We start from the raw sequence: 23,055 nt of genomic DNA, 5'->3' as shown, positions 1-23,055 counted from the left end.
GTGTGTCTACCACACCAACAGATCCTCCAGTGCACACATGTGTATCTACCACACCAGTAGATCCTCCAGTGCACACATGTGTATCTACCACACCAGCAGATCCTCCAGTGCACACACGTGTATCTACCACACCAGTAGATCCTCTAGTGCACACACGTGTATCTACCACACCAGCAGATCCTCCAGTGCACACACGTGTGTCTACCACACCAGCAGATCCTCCAGTGCACACACGTGTATCTACCACACCAGTAGATCCTCCAGTGCACACACGTGTGTCTACCACACCAGCAGATCCTCCAGTGCACACACGTGTATCTACCACACCAGCAGATCCTCCAGTGCACACACGTGTATCTACCACACCAGCAGATCCTCCAGTGCACACACGTGTATCTACCACACCAGCAGATCCTCCAGTGCACACACGTGTATCTACCACACCAGCAGATCCTCCAGTGCACACACGTGTGTCTACCACACCAGCAGACCCTCCAGTGCACACATGTATCTACCAAACCAGCAGACCCTCCAGTGCACACATGTGTGTCTACCACACCAGCAGACCCTCCAGTGCACACATGTGTGTCTACCACACCAGCAGATCCTCCAGTGCACACATGTGTATCTACCACACCAGCAGATCCTCCAGTGCACACACGTGTGTCTACCACACCAGCAGATCCTCCAGTGCACACATGTATATCTACCACACCAGTAGATCCTCCAGTGCACACACGTGTGTCTACCACACCAGCAGACCCTCCAGTGCACACATGTATCTACCACACCAACAGATCCTCCAGTGCACACACGTGTGTCTACCACACCAGCAGATCCTCCAGTGCACACACGTGTATCTACCACACCAGCAGACCCTCCAGTGCACACACGTGTGTCTACCACACCAGCAGACCCTCCAGTGCACACATGTATCTACCACACCAACAGATCCTCCAGTGCACACATGTGTGTCTACCACACCAGTAGATCCTCCAGTGCACACACGTGTGTCTACCACACCAGCAGATCCTCCAGTGCACACACGTGTATCTACCACACCAGCAGATCCTCCAGTGCACACACGTGTGTCTACCACACCAGCAGATCCTCCAGTGCACACATGTATATCTACCACACCAGCAGATCCTCCAGTGCACACATGTGTCTACCACACCAGCAGACCCTCACTCTACTAATTGGCCAGCATCAATAATGCCAGGTACTGCCGGGCGGTGGTGGCGCACGCCTTTAATCCCAGCACTCGGGAGGCAGAGGCAGGCTGATCTCTGGGAGTTCGAGGCCAGCCTGGTCTACAAGAGCTAGTTCTGGGACAGGCACCAAAGCTACAGAGAAATCCTGTCTCGAAAAACCAATAATAATAATAATAATAATAATAATAATAATAATAATGCCAGGTACTGATTAAGACTAGAGGATGTTACAGATGGCCAAGGGAAATCAGAAAAATGCAATCACTGGCTCCCAAATGCTGGTCCAGGAACCGATCCAGTCCTCGTGTCTTTTTCTGGTCCTTGGTAAAGCTGGAGAAATGAGAACGTGTCTCTGGTTTTGCATGGCTCTGATTTCTGAGACAGGGTTTCTCTGTGCAGCCCTGACTGTCCTGGAACTTGTATTGTAGAGCAAGCTGGCCTCCAACTCAGCCTCCTGAGTGCTGGGATTAAAGGTGTACACCACCATGCCCATCTTGAAATTATCCAATTTTTACATTGTGATTATACCTACATCTTTCATATAGGGGATCTCAAGATGCCTTTTCTTTTATAAATTGATACTGAAAGAAGCTGGGATTTGAAACTAGTTATTTTGGATGGTTTCCTTGGTTCATATTACTAGTATCTTGTAAATGATTTTTAAAATAACTGTAATTTTAAGTTCAAGTCTATGTATTAATTATTAAACACTGGGATCTTTCCCCGGCCCCTATCTCTAGTGTAGCTTTGACCTTTTGGGCTCAAGTCATCCTTCTGCCTCAGCCTCTCAAGTAGCTAGGATTATAGGAATGTACCACCAAGCCTGACAAAATGATTATTATTTATAAATATTTGAAAGTATACCAGGCATAGTAGCTCACAGCTGTAGTTCCAGCGTTCAGGAGGCAGAGGCAGGAGAACTACTGTGAGCTTAAAGTGGGGTCAGCTTGGGTTACAAAGTGAGTACCAGGCCGGGCCAGACACAGCTACATAGTGAGATATAACCTACAAATAAAGAAAAATTAAGAGTTGAAAGGTTTATATATATATGTATATATGTATGTATGTGTGTATAATATTAATATAAAATCTCACACACATGTACATACATACATGTATACATACACAATCCACACCTCACATGAAACTAAAAAGTCAAATTCTCATATGGATAGGTGATGATTTATTGAAGTAGAATGGACAGAGTTGAGATTTCTGAGCCACCTCTGCTTGCAGGGAGAAATCTAGTCTCAAATTCTAGTGCAGCATTTAAGGTATCATGTCTCCCCCTGCTGGAGATGGTGTTGGTAAAACAAGTCTTGAGCCTCCAGCGGTACTGGGGAGGATTCAAACTGCTAAGACCTGAAAGTCAAAAGAATCATGCTTCAAAAATCTCTTCTACATTATCAGGGACCTTAGCCCAACCAAGAATCTTAGAACAATGATTAAAGGCTCCAGGCCACAGAAACTATCCATTCAGGGGCCAATTTACAACCCTGGGAAATCAGTAAAGGAAGAAAAAAAAATGATTTGGCTACCCAACAATATCCAATCTTCCTTTATGAATTTCTTCATATAGACTCATAGAGTAAAATACTTATAAAATTACATTTATCCATACATACCACTGATTTTATTTTGAAATGCAAGTAGCTGTCTGCTAATATGTAAGGGAAATCTGATTTATTTTCCCTTTTTGAGGTCCAAGACAAAGTCATTCCTCACGGCTCTGCATATTTCATTTGCTCATTTCCGTCCGTGTGTATATCCCACTTCCGTTACTGTAAAATGACTTTCATCTGTACTTACATACTTTCATACTGTACCTCGTGTCTTCCCCTTTCAACAATGACTCAAGCTGAATAGTTTTTTTCTCCTTTGCTTTTATTGATTTGTTCACTTTTTTTTGGCACTTACATTTCTCATGTTGGTTATTTGACCGTTTTATTTCAAGTGTTTAATCTTTAAGGTGTTTGAAGCAAGGATCGTTTTTAGTTAAGGGCAGTATGTCTTCCCTGTTAAGCTCAGTCCTTGCAGCTGTGTCAGAGGCACAAAATTCAGTTCCTTGGTGTACAACCAAGGGCACGGACGCCATGCAATTTTTGAGGCGTCCCGAGAAATGCAAGTAAAGCTACAGGCTCTTAATCATGTGATAATGGTTAACCACTGTTTTCATTTCCTCCATTTCCCAAACAACAGCCTTACACGGTGCTGGCATTCAACTATTACTTGCTGGGAGGGCTTATGCTAATAAGTACATTCATGCTAATACATTAGCTTCATCTGTGTCTGGACGAATAATGTGATTAACTATGACCTTTAAGCTGCTTGGATTACCAATGCAGGACCATTCGCCGTCTAGATCCACAAGGTTCCAATTTAACTATCTGTAGTGCCAAGAACATGCGATAATCTTCGCTGTCCAATAAAGCAGCCATTAGCTGCATGTGGTCCCTGAGCTCTTGACACCGCTAATGCGGCCGAAACCGTAACACCCTCATTTTATTTCATGTTTAACAGCACTTCCTGGAGTACCGGGTTGGACAGACAAGGATAGCTCCAGAACCAAGTTCGAACAGTCCTCCTTTTAAGCTATGAAGCACTTCTCTTAGGGATTATGCTCATTTTTGTGCTACCCTTTCCCTTCATGGTATTCGAGGGGCAGCTTCCCAGGGCCAGGTACGGGACATCGTCTATAAAACCCGACATCTCCCACAGCCCGGGCAAAGCGAGGCAAACATCAAATGGCATGAAGTCATCCCACTAATTTTGCGTCTAGCCCTCGTGCACGGTCTGGAGGGTTGACGGGAAAGCAAACCAGGCGACAGGCGTGGCAAAAATGTGAGCAAGCCGCAGGGCCACTGCGCCGGGCTGCGAGCCCGCGGGAGTCCTCCCACGCTGGGCGCTGTGGCCACCCCAGGCCCGGCGGGTCCGGTTCCGGGCCCCAGGAGACACACCCCGAGAGTAGCTTCCCCTCAGAGTCCCCAGACCAACCCCGACTCCTGCCGGGTGGCTAGAAGCCACCACCCCTGCCCTCAACATCCAGCCCTAGGTGCCTGCTCTAAACACAATAACTGGAGGAACGCGACAAAATGGCGGCGAAGCCGTAGGTGCCGACCATAGAGAGGACCTCCGCGGCGGAGAGAGCGCCGCAGGCCTTCCGGAGTAGAACGGGAAAGCGGGGGGGGGGGGGGTGGGGGGGGGGGCGCGACGGCGCGGGTCTCCAAGAAGCACAGCGCGCAGTCTCCGTGGTGCTGGTTCCGCGGAGCCGGGTCACGTGACCGGCGAAAGCCGTCGCGGAGGCGAAGGGGTGGAGAAATGGGCGGGAGGCCTGGGGGATAGCTAGAGACCCGGCAAATACCGGGTTGTCATGGAGTCGTGGGGCCCGGCTCGCGCATGCGCCGGCTGACCCGCCGGGCTGGTGGAGGAGCGGCGACCCTGGCCGTAGGTGAGACAGGCAGGGCTCGCTTGACTCTGGGCACAGCGGTGGTTGTTGTGTGGAGGGAGAACTGGGATGGCGACACTGGGAGGCTGGGACTGGAAGCACTGAGAAAGCAGGTGGGAGAGGAAAGAGAGCCGAGTGGACACAAAGGAGAACCAGGACTTTTGGAGAACGGGGGCTCCAAATATTGGGAGCAGAGGGACTCGCCATCCCTGGCTTGCTTCTAGTCGGTGTGCTGTCAGGGTCGGGAATCTGGGGTGAGGCCGACGCGGTGTGTTTGTCGGGAGGGCCTCGTGTGAGGGGCAAGTGGTGTTAGTCCCTTAGGGCACGTGTGCCCTGGCCTGGCTCTGCATACCCGGGCTCCTGCGGGAGGAGAGCCTGAAGGCTTGCCGGGCTGTAAGCAGAGGGGTCTGGGAACGGGCCGGTTGGTGGGCAGGAGGGCTGCTTACCGAGTGAGTCAGCCCAGGTGAGTGTCCAGGATCTTCATTTAGGAGCTATGCCCGGACACAGGTGCACTGTCTATTCCGGAGGCCTTCGGTCCCCCACTTTAGGCCAACTAGCCAGGCGTGGTGCCAAAGAGAGAGAGGGTTGTGAGGAAGAAGGCGGCTGGATAGTGCTAAGTAAGAAGTCAGTGGTTAGTGGGTGGGTCGGGCAGTTTTGCTCTGGACCCAGGACCCAGGCCAGAGCCAAGCTCTCTGTTTATTGCCCAAGTCCTGGCAATAGGCATTGCCTGGGCCTTTGCCCTGGAGACTGGTGGTATGCCAGTCACGGCATAGTCCTGTGGTCTGCCCTATTCTGCCCTGTGGAGTTGGCAGGCTAGCTGATGCCTGGAGGATGTGCATGCTGCCTGGCACAGACGTCATGTGGGCTGGTGCGAGTGGGTAGGTGGGCACTGTTCCTGTGAGTCCCCTTTAAAAGTGTGGTCTGAGAACGTTCTCGAATCACACGGCCCCCTACGAAGGAGGATGGAGAGAGCCGTGGGAAGCCGTGCGACCGTGTGGTGCAGGGCAGGATCTTAGCCAGTTTTGGGAATGGAGAGGAGAACGAAGGAGAATATGAATAAGAGACACGTAGGCAGGTGCAGTTTTTCCGCCACTAAAATGCACATTCGCCTGGAATGGTAATTCTGAGAACGCAGATCAAAAGAAAAGGACTTCAGAGAAAACCTACTAATCCATTTGTAAAAGCTGTAGTTTTATGGCCGAAAAAGGTTCTACTTTCGATGGCCTTACCACTTTATTCTAAATAAGCCTTTGCTTGGGCCTTCACCTCACACCTCTCCATGCACGCATGTCATACACGTGACACAGCATGTCGTACACGTGACACATTTAAAGGGAGCGTGAGCTCGCTCTCAGGAATGTTGCCAAGTAGCTGTAAAAGGGGAGGGCTAAGAGCTGCGTTTCAGATCGTTTTCCCGGAGCCCTCTGGTCGCTTTGTATCCTAAACTCCAGACTCCCCAGAGACAGTGGGTCACACCAGCTTTTAATTCAGTTGATGTACGTGTCCCAATGGCTTCATCTTAGAGTAGGGGGTATATTGGGCTAGACCTGAAATTTAGATCTTGAGGTGATTGATCCTGGTATTTGGAAATGCAGTCTTGACTGTCAATACCTGAACTCCGGTGTTTTGACGACAGCGAAACTGCTTTGGCTTTCAGAGACGTCCAGACTGAGATTTGTTAGAATTTATTATTCGCTTGAGTACCTCACAAGTCTGTTGCAAAGATGAAAACAAAATAAAAACAGAACCAACAACTCTGAGGTTCTAGCGACGAATAATGACGCTAATTCAGGACTGAAAAATGGAAGTAAGCCCCAGGTGCTGTGGAGTACTTCCAGGAATGTCCTGTGCCAGTTGATAAGAGCCTATGTGCTGACTGAGCTCCCAGTTTGAATTTTGCTGTATACTGCCGGCGTTGACAACCTTTTGGATAATGTGTAACAAGTATATTCAAATGAGACCCAGTTAGGGTCGCTCTGCTGTGTGGGAGCATCAGTTAGTCCTCATGCGTAGAAAGCCATAGTGGCTTCCCATCTTTGTTGGGAAGCAGAGAGATGAAGTGGCGGGTAAAGACCACCTATCCCATTTTCAAATGTTTGTAAGTAACTTTATCATAACATAGTACTGAGGAGGGAAAAATAAAACCCTCTTGATTTCTTGAGGTTTTAGCTTTTGCCGTTTGTGTGGTCCTGGGCTTAAGGGGTGCTGGTGGGAAATACCACCGCTCCATTTTTCTGCCCAGGGTTTCTTCTGTTGTGTGTGTGAGCCCACTCCCTCCCAAAGAAGGGAGGTGGGTGTAACTTTGGTACTCCTTCCCACATGGACCGCCTCGGCTGTAACACTAAGGCTGTCTTCCTGCTTAAGCAGAACTTTATCAAGAAGACAGGCTTTCATATTTTTAATCATTTTTTTTTTGCATCCAGAATAGATATCTTGCCATTCTAAAGCCAATTGTGTGGGTTTTGTTGTTTTTATTCCCAATTGCCACCAGTTCCCTAGAATCTAAAATTTTAGAATGTAACAGATTTATCAAAGTTTCTGTATTTTGGTTCTGCAGTCAACATTACCCTGTTAATTCTCTGTGAACCAGAGTAACTTCCTGTGTGTTTTTCTGTAGTTCCCCCGACTGCATTTTTTTAAACAGTACTAACATTTTATTAACTTTTCTCATTGTCTAGTCACGAGGGTCATAGAAGACTAAATTGGGATGTTTTTTTCTAACATGCCTGTAAAATGTCCTGTGTCTAGTAAGCTAGCGTGACGCTGTCTCAGATTCGTAATTAGCTGCACCAGACGTGACCTGCCCTACTCTGGGCCAGCAGCTCGGGCAGACCTTAGTCTGCATGCTGTCCGGAAGCCACATCTAGTTTCCTTTTCAAGAAGGCTCTGCTCACTTTTGAACAGCATTAGTTAAGGAAAATTATACTAGATGCATTTCTTGGGTTTTCTTTTTCTTTTTTTTTTTTTTTTTGGTTTTTCGAGACAGGGTTTCGCTGTGGCTTTGGAGCCTGTCCTGGAACTAGCTCTGTAGACCAGGCTGGTCTCGAACTCACAGAGATCCGCCTGCCTCTGCCTCCCAAGTGCTGGGATTAAAGGCGTGCGCCACCACCGCCCGGCTCATTTCTTGGGTTTTCATAGGCTCCTGCTTTAATTAGGGATACGGTTTTACATTTTAGTCTACTTTTTAAACAGGGTTGCCCAGGCTATCAGACATCATCGCTGTCCAACAGAGACACATTGCCTTTGGGCAGTGCTCTGTTAAATGTGACAGTGTCGTTGCTTGTCATTGGGTGTGACTGGGAGAAGAGTGATTTGACGTGATCTGGATGAGAGTGACTGCAATGGTCTATAACATGGTCCCCACTTTCCTAATGCTGTGACCCTTTAATAAATATAATTGCTCATGTGTGGTGACCCCCAACCATAAAATTACTTTTGTTGTTGCTTCATAACTGTAATTTTGCTACGGTTATGAATTGTAATATAAGTATCCAACATGAAGGATTCTGATATGTGGACCTGTGAAAGGGTTGTTTGACCCCCACAGGGGTCGCGACCCACATGTTGAGAACCTCTGGACTGTATGTATATGAGCAAGAGGTTACTCACGGTAGCATGGAAGCATGTGTCTCCTGTTTCATTTCACCGTGAGGCTTCCCTCTAGTTCATTAGGTCCTGAACTAGCAGAAATGTTCAGGTATGGCTTCAGGATATTCCAGGCACAGTGCTGCTTGGCTGAGGTGCTTGGAGTCCTAAGTAGACTGAATTAAAGCATCCCCGGACTTTGCTTACGCCTGCCTAGTTTCGATATTACTCTTTTCCTTTGTGGCATCCTGTTTTCTTATCCCCAAAGTGTCCCTTGTTTTTGTTGTTTTAATACAGCATCTGGCTAGGTAGTCCTGGCTGGCCTAAAACTCACTATATAGACCAGGTTGGTCTCAGACTCACAGAGGTTCACCTAACTTTGCCCCTGAGTTCTGGGAGTGTGCCACCACTCCCACTGTCCCCTAGTTAATATCCAGTCTTTCCAGCATGTGCGACTTCAAGGCCTGTCTGTCCTGTGTGTCTGCTCTTCCCCCACCCCCTTGTCAGTTTAGGGTATCCTCGTGCTCCAGAATCCAGCCGCACCGCACTGTCCTCACTTCTTCATAGCTCCTGTCAACTTAACCGTCAGTCGTGTGAATACTTGTTTAGTATCTGTTCCTCTCTCTCTAGATCACAGGCTGCAGGAAGGATATAAACACAATTGTTCTAGTCACAATGCCCAGTTGATAGGAGCACTTGATATATGTTTTTTTATGTATACATGTGACTGAATGTGATGTATCTGAGCTTCATTGAAAAATGGGATTAAGTCTGAGCAGGATCTTGTGAAACTCGAGAACAGTATTAGCAGCAATAAATGTTACATACCCTTATGCAATTTAAGTGCTTACCTTTTAAAAATTTTATTTTATGTATATGGAGTGTTTTGTTTGCATGTATGTCTGTGTACAACTTGTGTGCCTCGTGCCCACAGGGCATTGGATCCCCTGGGACTAGGGTAGTTGTGAGCCACTATGTGGGTACTGGGAATCAAACCTGCTCCTAACTGCTGAGCCATCTTTTCAGCCCACCCTCCATAAACACTTCTTAAATATGACGTTTATCTTAAAAGTTTTTGCTTTTTTGTTGTTATCAAACTTAGGCCTTTAGTACACTAAGTAAGCATTCTACTACTGAGCTATACTTTCAGGGGTGTAAAAATTTTGTGTTTTTTTTAAAAAAAAATAATTTATTTAACTTTTATTTTATGTGCATTGGTATGAAGGTGTCAGATCTTTAGGAACTGGAGTTATAGACAGTTGTGAACTGTCATGTGCTGGGAATTGAACCTGGGTCCTCTGGAAGAGTAGCCAGTGCTTTTAACCACTGAGCTATCTCTCCAGTCCCCTTGTGGGTTATTTTGGGGGGGATATCGTTCTATGTTAAAAAGTAGTATAGAGGTCCAGTGAGCTAGTTCAGCAGGTAAAGGTGCTTGCCACCTGGCAACCTGAGTTTGATGTCCAGGACCCATGACATGAAAGGATAGGCCTAACTCCTGAAAGCTGTCCTTTGACCTCCACACATGCATCATGGCACATGGGGGCTCACTCAAGTGTATACACATACACAAAAATAAATGCACTAAGCATAAAAAATCTTTTGAGGTCGTATGTGTAATTATGCATGCGTGTCTGACATTGGTACTCTGCTCAGTACTTCATTTTGAGAACTGTAAGTATGGCTTTAATCATGCAGAGGTCTACCGGGAAAGCACCCTTGCTGGTTGCTGTTACCTCTCCTCTCCTCAGGGAGGAGAGCAAGTTTATTTGGTTACCCATTCCAAAAAGGCTAATCAAATGTCCCTTTGTTAGCAGTTCACAAAGCTTTCACTGAATGTGGTTTGTGTGCCTTGAATTCGCAATGGAAGCAGAGGGCAGCAAGGGGATGGTGAATCTCCATTTGGGTGGAAACCTTTCTGTTTAGTAAACTTGAAGCTTGGTCAGCGCAGACCACAGGAGGTGCTCCTACAGTGGGTGAGGCTAGCATTCTTTGCCTTCCTTTCTTTACCTTTTGGCTCACCTGGCTCACGCTCCAGGTAATGACTTCTTATGTCACTGCTCTTTTCATAGAGCAGTCCATATGCGAAGATCGCCTGTGGTCCAGCTCCCAGCACACTGACCATGGAGAGGAAAATGCCATCCAGAGAGAGCCCTCGAAGGCTCTCTGCCAAGCCAGGCCGAGGCCCAGAGGTGAAAAGAGTAGCTCGACCGCTCGGCGTGGTGGCTGCCGACTCAGACAAGGACTCTGGCTTTTCAGGTTAGCAATATCTCACTCTTCTGCCTGCATGAATGATTTGCATGGAGACATTTCTCCCTGAAGCTCATTTGTGTAAGAAAAATAAGAAGCTTTCACATGCAGGATAAATAACTCTCTGAGCTGTTAAAAACGGCAATTCGGAAAACAAGGGGTGGTGGTGGTAATTCTGGTATCTCATGGCATATATCCATCAAGGCTCCATGGAGTTAGTTCTGAAAAAATAATTTGCTGTTCTTTTCAATTTAGACTTTAAACTTTCTTTTTCCCTTTTAAAGAATAATTTTTTATGATTTATTTAACTTTATTTTATGTGAATTGGTGTGAAGGTGTCAGATCTCCTGGAACTGGATTTTCAGACAATTGTGAGCTGCCATGTGGCTGCTGGGAATTGAACCTGGGTCCTCTGGAAGAACAGTCAGAGTTCTTAACCGCTGAGCCATCTCTCCAGCTCCTGACTTTTAACTTTCAGTCCTACATTTCAAACTGTAGTTACTAGAAAAGTTATTTAAACGTGGACTGGAAATACAGTTCAGTTGTGGAGTGCTTGCCTAATATGCAGGAAGTCCTGGGCAGGGTCCCCAGCACTTCATAAAACTGGGCGAACTGGCACACGCCTGGAATCCCAGCTCTGGAAGGGAGAAACAGGAGGGTCAGGAGTTCAGTGTCATCCTTAACTACATATGAGTTCAAGGCCAATCTGAATTACATGATATTCTACCTCAAAGACAAGTGTTTTTAAAAATGGTCAGAATTCTGCTGCGTTAACTCCTTTTTCATATCTTTTTGCCTTGTAACAGCATGAAGGTCAGTTAAAAGTGATGCGGTCATGTATTATGTAATGAGAAGCTGGTCCTTATGGGATTTTTATCTTTGTGTGAACATTAGAGTCTACTTTCATAAACCTAGATGATACAGCCTGTTACATAATTAGGCTATATGGTATAGTCCTCATCTCATACGTGGCTGAACCATCTTTATGTGGTAGGCCAATTATGATTTGTTTTTTTTTTGTTTTTTTTTCTTAAAACATCAGTTGTTTAATTTGCCTTATGCAAATGCAGTGACCAAAACTAAACTGGTTTTGATACATTTTAATAAATTTGAAACCTTTCTTGTAAGAACTCTTGCTTATCAATGAATCCATCGTGTGACATTTAGCATGCCACATTTGTTCTCTAGCTGTGTGCAGAGTAACAGCCTCAGATTCGCTGCTATACTTGTCATTCACCTGCATCCTCCCATTCTTTTTTTTTAATTTATTTATTTATTACCAATTATGATTTGTTAACAGTTGCCTAGAAAGTAATTTTGCTATACTTAAAAAAGTCCCCTCCTAACAGCTTTTCCTAATAACTATACACTTTGTGTTTGGACTGTGATCCGTCTAGCCCAGCTGTCAACTCTATTAGAGCTAAGAAAGCAGAATAGGAGGCTGGAGAGATGGCTTAGAAGTTAAGAGCACTTGCTTCTTCTGCAGAGGACCTGAGTTCAGTGTCCACACACACATCAGGTGGTGCACAGCCACTTGTAACAATAGTTCCAGAGGTCTGATTCCCTCTGTGGTCTCTGAGTACACTTGCATGTACTTGGTGAATGTTTATACAGACAGACAAACAGACACACACATATACATAAAGGGACATAAACAGATTTTTGAGGGAGGATGGTGGAATATGTCTTTAATACCAGGACTTGGGAGGCAGAGGCATGTGGATCTCTGTGAGTTCCAAGTCAGTCAGGGCTACATGATGAGGCCCTTTCTCAAAAAATAAAAACTAAACACCCCCCTCAACCAAATCTTTTATTATCTTTATCATCATTTCTATTATTTGAGACAGGGTCCGTCTATTTAGTCCTGCCTGTCCTGAAACCTACTGTGTAGACCAGACTGGCCTCAAACTCAAACTCACAGTGATCTTCCTTCTCTGCTTCCCAAGTGCCAGGGTTAAAGGCATGCACCACCACACATGGGCTCAAAAGAAAAAAGGGCTGGAGAAATGGTTCAGTGATTAAGAGCACTGACTGTCCTTCCAGAGGACCAGGGTTTAATTCCCAGCACCCTCATGGAGGCTCACAACTATCTGTAACTCCAGTGTTAGGGGACCCAACATCCTCACATAGACATACATGCAGGCAAAACACCAATGCACATAGAATAAAAATAAATAAATTATTAAAAAGAAAAATGATAGTAGGGCAGCTTTCATGGCTAGCCGTCCAAAGCCTCCCTCAGAAGGACTGCCTGCACCCCACCTCAGCCTCGTAATCTCCTGCTGAGCTTCTTCTTTCCAGGGCTGAGGGTAGTACTACTCTAAATATTGAATTAGTGTCAACAGTATTGTCCCAGGAGATTCTCAGGATGATGCCAGGGGATTTGGGCTTATTATCCTGGGAGTGGAGCTTTTTCTAGGGAAAGGTTTATACGTGTTACCCAGGCTGCAGAGACAATCCACTCCTGTAACTGACTTACTAACTTACACTGGGAAACACTGCTGTCAGGAAATCGAGGACTCTCCACCTCTTAGATTGGTATGTTTCTGTCTAGTAGGCATGCTGAATGAGAAGCTCAATTATAAATAGAATATTACTCAGAGAGGGACAGCACTGACCCAGGGGATTAGAACAGAGGAATTAGTGTCCTGCCCAGGGACAGTTCAGGGAAGGGTGAGCCAGCCTGAAGTGCTTTGGGTTCCCTTCTCTGAATGGAGTTGCTTACCAGGTTTGTTGTACCATGAAGCCCACTTGAAACATCTATTAAAGATTTAGCTTCCTAGACCCTCCTAGAGATTCTGGTACTGAGGCTGGGGAAGGGCCTGGAAAGTGGGGCCTATAAAACAAGGTCGAAGGTCTGGAAAACACTGAAGGGCTTTTTTCTCTTTCAATATCACATTTGCCTTTTGATCTGATTCTAGATCATAAAGGGTAATCCATGCTCATAGTAAAAGTCTAGTCACTTGGGGAGTCAAAGAAGGAAACAAACCTCACCCACAGTCTTTCTGTTTCTAATCCCAGGACCATTGGCATTTAGCTCTGTCTTCTAAAGTCTCCAGCTTTGTCAGGCCGGTTGTTTTAATAAGTACAGTTCTACACAGAGTAGTGGTAAAAGTGGCCACCCTCATTCCTGTTTGAGGAGGCAGTGCCAGTGAACACTGGTCACTCTTGGTCAGGTTCCAGGGACATGGTTGCTGCCTGAATTATTCCAGTTGCCTTGGAGATGATGGGATTCTCACTTGGTCTTAGCCAGAAGCCTGGTTGAAAAGTACTTCAGTAAAATTTGCAGAACCAAAATGGATGGTATTTTCTATTGTAGTTATTTTTCCAAACTTATTTTGAGAAATTTCAAACCTAAAGGAAAGTGAATGAGTCCCCCACAACAAAGATGCTTTCTTCTTTCAGATCCACTAAGAATTTTTATTTTTTCTTTATTCATATCCTCCCCTGCATACATTGACTTAACTTTTGAAAATTAAATTTCAAACAATGAGTATTTCGTCTCTAAATTTTTAGTATGAATCTCAGAAACAAGGACATTCTTCTATAGAATTATAATGCCATTATTATATCCAAGAGTCAACCCTGATTGAATTCTCTCTGACCGCAGTCTATCTGGATTTTTCCCATTGTAATGTCCTTATAGCTATTTGCCATTGAGAAGTGTGCATTGTATATAGATAGCCTGCCTTTTTAACCTTATTTAACCCAGAATAGCTTCCCATCTTTTCTTTCTGTTATGACATTTACATCTTTGAACAAGATAGGACTGTAGTTTTATAGAATGCCCCGCATTCTGGATTTTCTGATAGCTTCTCCATTTTGGAGTCATTAGATCACTGCATTGTTGATGTTGTACATATCCCAAAGCACAAGGAAACTGTTAAGTTAGTCTCTTTTTTTTCTTTTTTAAAAATATTTGGTTCTTTATTTGTATGTATGTGTCTCTTTCATAAGTTTGTGCACTGCATACATGCAGGTGCCTTTGGGGGCCAGCAGAGGGCATCAGATCCCCTGGAACTAGAGTTATAGGAGGTTGTGGCTCATCTGATATGGGTACTGGGAATTGAACCTGGGTCCTCTATAAGTGTTCTTAACTGCTGAGTCATTGCTCCAGCTCCCATCCTCATTGCTGATAGTACTCTGATCTGTAAAAGGAGACTGCACTTCAGTTTCCCAGTTGTCCAGACCCGAGTAATCACACAAAAACTATATTAATTGCAACATTGTTTGGCCAATGGTTCAGGCATATTTCCAGCTAGCTCTTACATCTTAAATTAACCCATTTCTGTTATTTTATATTTTACCATGAGGCTCATAGTACTGGTAAAGATCTGGCATCTTTCTTCTTTGGCGTCTACATGTCATCTCCTCGACTCCACCTATTCTCTATATCTCTGTTCAGATTTCCTGCCTGGCTTTACCCTGCTAAGCCATTGGCCAAAATGAGCTTTGTTCATCAACCAGTAGAAGCAACACATAAACAGAAGGACATCCCACATCACTGATCCCTTGGTTAAAAGGTACTATGTACCAAATTTCTTTATTGTAAAGATAATCTTTTAGTTGGGCCTAGTGGTACATGTACCTCTTGATAAATATCTTTCTGATCACATAATCTTTGCCAAACTGCACAAGATAAAATTGTTGATGTTTGCATTTATTTTAATTACTTTGGACTTGGAGTCCTTCTGGCTCAGATTCTAGAGTAGTGGGATTGTAGGCACATGCTACTACACCTGGTTTGTTCTTCTTCTCTCTCTCTCTCTCTCTCTCTCTCTCTCTCTCTCTCTCTCTCTCTCGGTAGTACTCATGTATCCTTGACCTCAAATTCACTATATAGCCAAAGATGACCTTATATTCCTGATCCTCCTGCCTCCACCTTTTGTTTTTTTTTTAAATATTTATTTATTATGTATACAATATTCTGTCTGTGTGTAGGCTCGAAGGCCAGAAGAGGGCACCAGACCCCATTACAGATGGTTGTGAGCCACCATGTGGTTGCTGGGAATTGAACTCAGGACCTCTGGAAGAGAGGCAATGCTCTTAACCGCTGAGCCATCTCTCCAGCCCCTGCCTCCACCTTTTGAGTGGAGGCATGTACCACCAGACCAAGCTTATGTGGTTGGAGATGAACCCTAGGGCTGTGATGCCCAGAAAGTTCTCTGTCAACTGAGGTCCACGTTAGTTAATGTTTAGAATAGTCCAAGACACCTCTGTAACAAGGTACAACCATCTCTTGGTTTCTCCTAGCATGTACCTGGCTGTATTCCTTTTATGTGGAATTCATATAGGGAGAACATTTGTTTTATTTCTCATCACCACAACCAAAATATCTGACAGAAAGGTTTATGTTGCTCATAATAGTCTCAGTCAATCCTTAGAGGTGGAAGGTAGGCAGAGAAGCTTCGTCTATGGGGGTAGAAGTGTGTGGCAGTGGACCAGGAGCAGAGAAAGCAGGCTAGAGTCAGAACCTGGTACAACCCACAAAGGCCTGTCTCAGCCACCTACAAAGCCTTCAAAATAGAGCCATGCACATCCCCCATCCCCACACATGCAAAGTGTAACAAAAAAGTTGTTAATATCATAAAATAAAAGTAATCATCTCACTTTGGAGTCTTCCGCTCATTCCTCATGTACTCTGGGGCCGAGTGCTTTCACAGAAACCCTGACTGATGCAGGTTTCTAAGGATCTGAAGAAAGTCAAGCAGAGTGATTAGACTTTTAGAGCAAGAGCAATGGTTGTTGAATATCCAGTGAAATTTCCACCTCAGAAAACTCATAGAAACACCTGTCAAAGACGTTCCTTTCTCTTTTAGGGAGTCCATGGCTGGGTTACGAGCTGTTAGCCTAGAGCCCACGTGAACTGACCATTTTTCTGCCCACCAGATGGGAGCTCAGAGTGCTTGAGCTCTGCAGAGCAGATGGAATCAGAGGACGTGCTGAGCGCCTCAGGCTGGAGCAGAGAGGACAGGCTGCAGCCCAACTCCAGAGCTGCAAACAGTGCCTTCCCCGCGCTGTCCCCGATGGTGGTCATGAAGAATGTGCTGGTCAAGCAGGTGAGGAGGACCTTTGCCCATGGAAGTGTCTGTGCCTTCCTGTGCAGACACTCCTGCTGAGCAGGAGTAGGTTTCAAAGACTAGATGGAGTCACACTGATGGGGGAGAGTGTTACCTTTCAACTACTGATGCTGTTTGTTTCTGTTTGTTTTCTGATTTAAAGTTTTGACTTTAAGATTTATTTTTTAAATTGTGTGTATGTTCTGCAAATACTCTACCATGCCTTCCTCTGACCTGAAGACATCTGAGCTCACGTGTACACATAATATTACTGAGTGTGTACAGACACAGAGAGAGAGAGAGTGGGGGGAGGGGGAGAGAGAGAGAGAGAGGAGTGAGAGAGAGAGAAGAGAGAGAGTGTGGGGGAGAGAAAGAAAAGAGAGAGAGTGGGATAGAAGGGGGGAAGAGAAAGAGAGAGAGAAAGAGAGAGAGAGGGAGAGAGAGCGCGCGAGAGAGAGCAAGAAATGCCTAAAAACAAAAAATAGACGTACATGAGTCAGGACTTACGTTGTCAGTGTGTTACCTTTGGATTTCTAGTTCTACAGGGACCTTGACCTGCTATAGTAATGTATAATGGAACCAAGCCAAAAGGCCATTCCAGCAGTGCATTCTAACGTGAGGCAGAGCTCAGGGGAGAAACAGAAGGGTTTGTTGTTGTTGTTGTTTTCTTTCCCAGCTCTGGGCACTGAAACTGAGCCCTGTGTATGTTAGGTGAACACACACCATCATACTACATAACAGCCCTGGAAACCTCTTTTTAATTTGAATTGATTTGGGAATTTAGGAGTATAAGAACATTTATAAACCTGCACGGTAGTGTACTCCTGTAATCTCAGCACTGGAGACACGAAGGCAGGATTGTAAGTTAGAGGGCAACCTGACATACATAATTAACATTGTGCCAAAGACACAATTCAAACAAAGAAACACAGCAGGAAGGACATCTTTGCTCCAGCAGCAGAGGCAGTTTTTAAGCTAGAGACACACCTTGGTGACAGGGCAGCTCTGTGGGCTGAGGATGGCAATGCCAAAAGGGTGTGAGTCCATTGGGTGATTGTAAGTCTGTGAGTAGTTTGAACTGGGCTGTAGCCCTGAGCAATGCCCATCATGTCGTTGTTATCTAGACGTGAAACACAAGTGGATGAAAACATTAGTTAGGTTATAGGGTCTGTGACTGAGAACTCATTCATAAAAATCTGGTTAAGTTAGATAAGTGATTTAAGTTGGACGACATTTAAACTTACAGTAATTTACTCTGAAAATAGGTACATTTATGTATCGGAGTATTGAGAATCTGGTTTTGGTGTTGACCCTTCCCATCTTAGCTGAGGTTCTAAGAACATGGCTATAGCATAGCATGGCACTCCCTTAGTGTTCGAACACTGCCTGGCCACTTCTGAAGAACACACACCGAGGTCAGCAGCGTGGGCAGCTGGCGAGTTCTGGACAATCATTTGGACATTTTGCTCGGTAGATCCATCTCAGCGGAAACCTCAGCTCTCCTCACTGAAATGAGAGAACATAGAGACAGGGAGTAGAACCCAAGTGAGATTGCTCCAGCCCACCAGTGCTGCGCCTTTGGGTGTCTACTCCAGGCTGTTTCCCTCTCTGGTTCTCTTTTGCCTTTCTTGTTACTCCTTGTGGCTGGGTCAACAAGCCACACAGGTTACAGCCTAGGGCGGCTGCTCCAGGACATGCAGGAGGGACACAGGACAGCTGGCAGGCTGCTAGGGTGGTTAGGAGCTAGGAAGCTCAGTGACAAGCTAGCCTCTTCTGGTTTTTTGTTTTTTTTGTTTGTTTGTTTTTGTGGGGAGGTATCTTTGTGTTTTGAGACAGGGTCTCCAGTAGCCCGGGTTGATCTTGAAATTCTCCTGTAGCTGAGGATGAATTTGAGCTCTTGATACTCCTGCTTCTACTTCCTGAATGCCAAGAAGATAGGCATCTGCCACCATGCCAGGTCTTATGTGGTGCTGGGGTCCAAAACAGGACTCCAAGCATGCTCAGCAAGCATGCCAGCAACTGAGTCGAACCCCAGCCTGAGGTTAGCATCTCTTAACTTTGCAGGAAATTGAGCTCTCTCTGTTTTTGTTGCCTCAGCTGTGCCTTGACTGTGCCACTATTTCATCTACCTCCAGTTTCTCTATCTGTAGCTCAGTAGTTAGGAGCACTTGTTCTTCCAGAGGACCCAAGCTTGGTCCCAGCACCCCTGTTGGACTGTGGCATCCTGGGCATCTGTACTCACCTGCACCTACCTAACACAAGCACACAGAGACAGAATTGAAAACAAAAATAAAACCCCAGATATTTTTTCAAGTTTTCCCTTAGGAAAATATTTTTGTGCTTGCTTTTGGTTTTGGTTCTCTTTTGTTTTATAGTATGATATCAGATAAGTGTATTTTAGGCCACTTCCTCCCTGTTCTCAACCAGGGCTCCCCTGTGCATTAGGGACACACAGCACCCGAAGCATCTGTAGCTGAGCGTCTGCCTCCTTTGCCTTGGGTGAAAGCTGGGAGCTGCACTCCCCATCCTGAATGCAGTGTTCTTTTCCTTGCTTGCAGGGCAGCAGCTCATCCCAGCTCCAGTCCTGGACTGTCCAGCCCTCCTTTGAAGTGATCTCAGCACAGCCACAGCTCTTTGTCCTTCACCCGCCGGTGCCATCTCCTGTCAGCCCCTGCCATACTGGGGAGAAAAAGTCAGATTCCAGAAACTACTTGCCCATTCTCAATTCTTACACCAAAATAGCCCCTCACCCAGGCAAAAGGAGTCTCTCCCTCAGCTCGGAAGAAAGAGGAGCGAGTGGGGTGCCAAAGAAAATCTGTAAGGAGAGACTGGGACCAGTCCTGTCTTCCAGCGAGCCAGCCAAGACTGGCCCTGTGCTCTCCAGTCCTTCCACTCCAGCCCCACCCAGCTCCAAACTCACCGAGGACTCAGCACTGCAAGGAGTGCCCTCCCTGGGGGCCGGTGGGAGTCCACAGACTCTTCAGCCCGTGTCCAGTAGTCATGTGGCTAAAGCTCCCAGTCTGACCTTCGCTTCGCCCGCCAGTCCTGTGTGTGCGTCGGATAGCACTCTGCACGGCCTGGAGAGCAGCTCCCCTCTTTCGCCGCTCTCAGCCAGTTACAGCTCACCGCTCTGGGCGGCAGAGCAGCTCTGCCGCAGCCCAGACATCTTTTCAGAGCAGAGGCAGAGCAAGCACAGGCGCTTCCAGAATACCTTAGTGGTCCTCCACAAGTCTGGTTTGCTGGAAATTACTTTGAAAACCAAGGAGTTGATTCGTCAAAACCAAGCAACTCAGGTGGAACTAGACCAGCTGAAGGAGCAAACCCAGATGTTTATAGAGGCCACCAAGAGCAGGGCTCCTCAGGCGTGGGCCAAGTTGCAGGCCTCACTAACATCTGGATCCAGTCATTCAGGCAGCGATCTAGACGCATTGTCTGACCACCCAGTCATCTAGCACAGAAGCGTTTTCCAGTTACTTGGGTGGTTCTTTTACACTCTATCTCCACTTGTTTTCCACAGCCTATTTAAGAGCTTTCTTTCTAAACTCACAAAGCCACGTGCCAGTCCCTGGCTGCCGTCTTAATCTGTGGTTCACGCACAGGTTAAGTGCATCTATGTCCTCTGAAGACCTCCAATTGGAGTGTCTCTGAGTCCCCTTTCCTTAGCCTGTGGCACTTAGCTGGATCTTGGGACAAAGGCGAGATAACTATGGGTGTCTCCCAGCTTCCCACTCACTGCCATGGTTCAAGGTCCAGTGACTAGATGAGTGTACAGAATGACACCTGTCAAACCAAGGACTCGGTGACCTAAGGAGCCCTTCACGGCCCGCCCTCAAGTATCTTACTCACAGAGAAAAATATGAGGCTGTGTTTAAATTCTACCAGGCATTGTGCCAGTTGGGCGAAACCTAAAATGCTTTGGGCACAGGTTGTGCCAGGGTGCAAGCATTTAATCACACGAGGCTTTGTTTCTTACACTTGTAAGTTGTGGGAGAAAGGGCAGAGCATCTGATTCACACATTGGTCATACATCAGATCTCACACAAGTAGGCATATACTTCAGATTTTTAAAATATAGACTGGATTTAGTATCATCTGGAATTGTATTTGATGAATTGCTTCTTTGATTAAAGGGTCAGAGAAGCCAGCATTTTTTGTCACTAGCTGGAAGATTTTGTTAGTTGTTGCTTGAAATAGCACAACCTGTCTTACATCTAAAAAGCCTGAGACAGGACTGCAAGATGGCTCAGTGAGTAAAGGTGCTTGCTGCCAAGACGGCTGAGCTGAATTTGATTCCCTGAACCTACAAGGTAGAAGGAGGGAACCGACTGCTGCAGTTTGTCCATCACACATGCACACACACACTAGATAAGTAAATGAATATAAAATTAAACAAGCCACCATCAACATTAGCAATCAGAAGCTTGAGATGGCTTCGGTGGGTCCTCAGGATCTGGTGCAAGTGACCCTCTGCTGTCTCTTGTCTGTGCCTCACCCAGCTCTTTCTGTGGAGAAAAGTGACTGTGCTTTTAAGCTCTGAATTAAGTAAAGCCCTGAGGTTAGAAGAAGGCACAAAAGTCAGAGAGGATCCTTCCCTGTCCTCACGTCTGTGGTGATGGGGAGCAGTGTGGCCGCCTTGTGTCTCGTGTTAGCTGTGGCAGCAGGGCTGAAGTGTGGTGCTCCTCTCAGAGGCTGACCTTAGGGATGGAGACTCTGAGGGTCCAGATGACACATTCTTCCCAGCTCCCCTGTGCTGGTAACCATAGCCTAAACAGTAAAGAGTCAAGGGATTCTATCCTCTTGCTTAAAATTTTTATCCCCTTAAAAATCTTTGTCCTTCGCAAATTGGTTTTACGACCAGCATCATCTTTCTGCACAGAGAAAGATGCTCATGGGGCTATACTAGATCCAGGGTTAAGGGTCATAGGGTTTTTTGTTTGTTTGTTTGTTTTTTAAGATTTATTTATTTATTATGTGTACAATGTTCCTCCTGCCTGTACACCTGCATACCAGAAGAAGGCACCAGATCTCATTACAGATGGTTGTGAGTCACCACATGGTTGCTGGGAATTGAACTCAGGACCTCTGGAAGAACAGCCAGTGCTCTTAACCTCTGAGCCATCTCTCCAACCCATGGGTCGCAGTTTTTAAGGAGTTGATTGTAAGACTCAGGTTAACTCTACTGTGTTCATATAGACATACGATTTGGATATGACTAGTTAAAAAATAATCAACTTGGTAAAATCTCTTTACTCTCTGATCAGTGCAGAATCATTACCTGCTGTTTGTGCTCTGAAAGAGTTTCCAAAATCAGAGCCTGTGTCTCTGGGCAAACTCAGCTCCTTGTGATATGCCTCCCCACAATCTGTATGGTATCATAGCCACTCCACTAGGAAGCTTCCTTTTTGGCAGAATGTCTGGCAGGAAAGCTGTAGAGACAGGTGCATTCAGAACAGCCTGGGCACCAGCCGCGAGTTTTACCGAGCGTCAGAAGGCTGGAAGCACTTGCTGAGAACCAAATGTATTCCACTGGAAAAGCCCTCAGTGGAGCTAAGCCTCTTGGACTCTTGCTCCTAAATATGGCTTTTCATGTCCCTTCCTATCTCCACAAAAGACGATGAAAGCCACCGTAGATCTTCAGTGTTCAGTGGCAGGGAGGGTTACCGCTCCTCTGTGATCTTAGAGCCATAACTGCAAGTCTCTAGGCTGTGTTCTGTTCCTGGTGGAGCTGGAAGCAGATGGATGCTAGTAGAGAAGCTAGATCTTAGAAGGAGCGAGCCTTTGAGGTCAGAGGCTAGACCAGCGTTTGGAGGAAGCCTGGAGTGGACCGGAAAGATCTTCATTGGTTGCCCAAAGCTGTAAGTAGCAACAGCCCCAGTGGTGCATGCTGTAGGTTCTGATGAAGCGTTGTGCAGGGCTATTGTTTTCCCAAGGTGAGAAGTCAGTTTTCGCTCAGGCCAGCCCATAGGAGAACCTTTGTTGGGTTGTATTGACAATATTGGAACACATTTAGAAAGGTTCCTGATTGAATTAGGTATAGAATTTACCATCGTCTGTAATTTACTACATTGTCTTATGGATTATAGCATCATCTGACTTCTCTGGTGTGATTCCTCAGCACACAGTTACTCTTGCACATATACTGAAGTGGCTTTTCAGCCACAACCTCCTTAGGGTATAGACTTTACCAAATGTGAATCTTTTCAGAGCGTGTGAAGTTATATAGAAACTGACTGTGAAATGTCAGAGGAAAAAAATAAAAGTCACTTACTTGAAAACTATTTGCTTTGTAACTGCTTGAGACTTCCAAGCACGGGGCATGTAGCCCTTGGTAGAGTACCTGCCCAATGTGTGTGAGGCCTGGGCTCCACCGCAGCACCTCTGCCTTCCCAGACACTCCTTCATGACAACCTTTCGTCTAGGGTAATTGTGGATTGCTACAAGTTTCAGACATCATTTTGTGTTATTTGGGATATGGAACTGGATGCTGGATATTGTAGACTGTTCA

General features: G+C 45.9%; 1 protein-coding gene across 4 annotated transcripts; it reads left to right on the top strand.

Moving 5' to 3' along the window:
- The first annotated feature begins 4,415 nt into the window (after positions 1-4,415).
- Cipc (CLOCK interacting pacemaker) lies at positions 4,416-22,828 on the top strand. Of its 4 annotated transcripts, none has more exons than XM_075948654.1 (4): positions 4,416-4,662; positions 10,314-10,500; positions 16,381-16,550; positions 19,109-22,828. In XM_075948654.1, exons 2-4 carry the CDS (start codon positions 10,365-10,367, stop codon positions 20,000-20,002), a joined length of 1,200 nt encoding a protein of 399 aa, XP_075804769.1. In that variant the 5' UTR covers positions 4,416-4,662; positions 10,314-10,364; the 3' UTR covers positions 20,003-22,828. The 4 variants fall into 4 exon arrangements, with proteins under 4 accessions (XP_075804769.1, XP_075804773.1, XP_075804771.1 ...); XM_075948658.1 differs by having other exon boundaries at positions 4,469-4,662; positions 16,311-16,550; XM_075948656.1 differs by lacking the exon at positions 4,416-4,662 and adding an exon at positions 10,052-10,213.
- Positions 22,829-23,055: the final 227 nt, after the last annotated feature.

Source organism: Microtus pennsylvanicus, chromosome 14, assembly GCF_037038515.1.
Source record: "Microtus pennsylvanicus isolate mMicPen1 chromosome 14, mMicPen1.hap1, whole genome shotgun sequence".
NCBI classification, from domain to species: Eukaryota; Metazoa; Chordata; class Mammalia; order Rodentia; family Cricetidae; genus Microtus; species Microtus pennsylvanicus.
The sequence above is the reverse complement of the archived record's forward strand: the minus strand, read 5'-3'. Positions and strand labels throughout refer to the sequence as shown.

Coding starts and splice junctions, on each gene's coding strand:
- Cipc (XM_075948654.1), top strand. CDS start 10,365: ATGGAGAGGAAAATGCCATCCAGAGAGAGCCCTCGAAGGCTCTCTGCC. Junction 10,501..16,380: donor CAAGGACTCTGGCTTTTCAG/GTTAGCAATATC, acceptor TCTGCCCACCAG/ATGGGAGCTCAGAGTGCTTG. Junction 16,551..19,108: donor AGAATGTGCTGGTCAAGCAG/GTGAGGAGGACC, acceptor CCTTGCTTGCAG/GGCAGCAGCTCATCCCAGCT.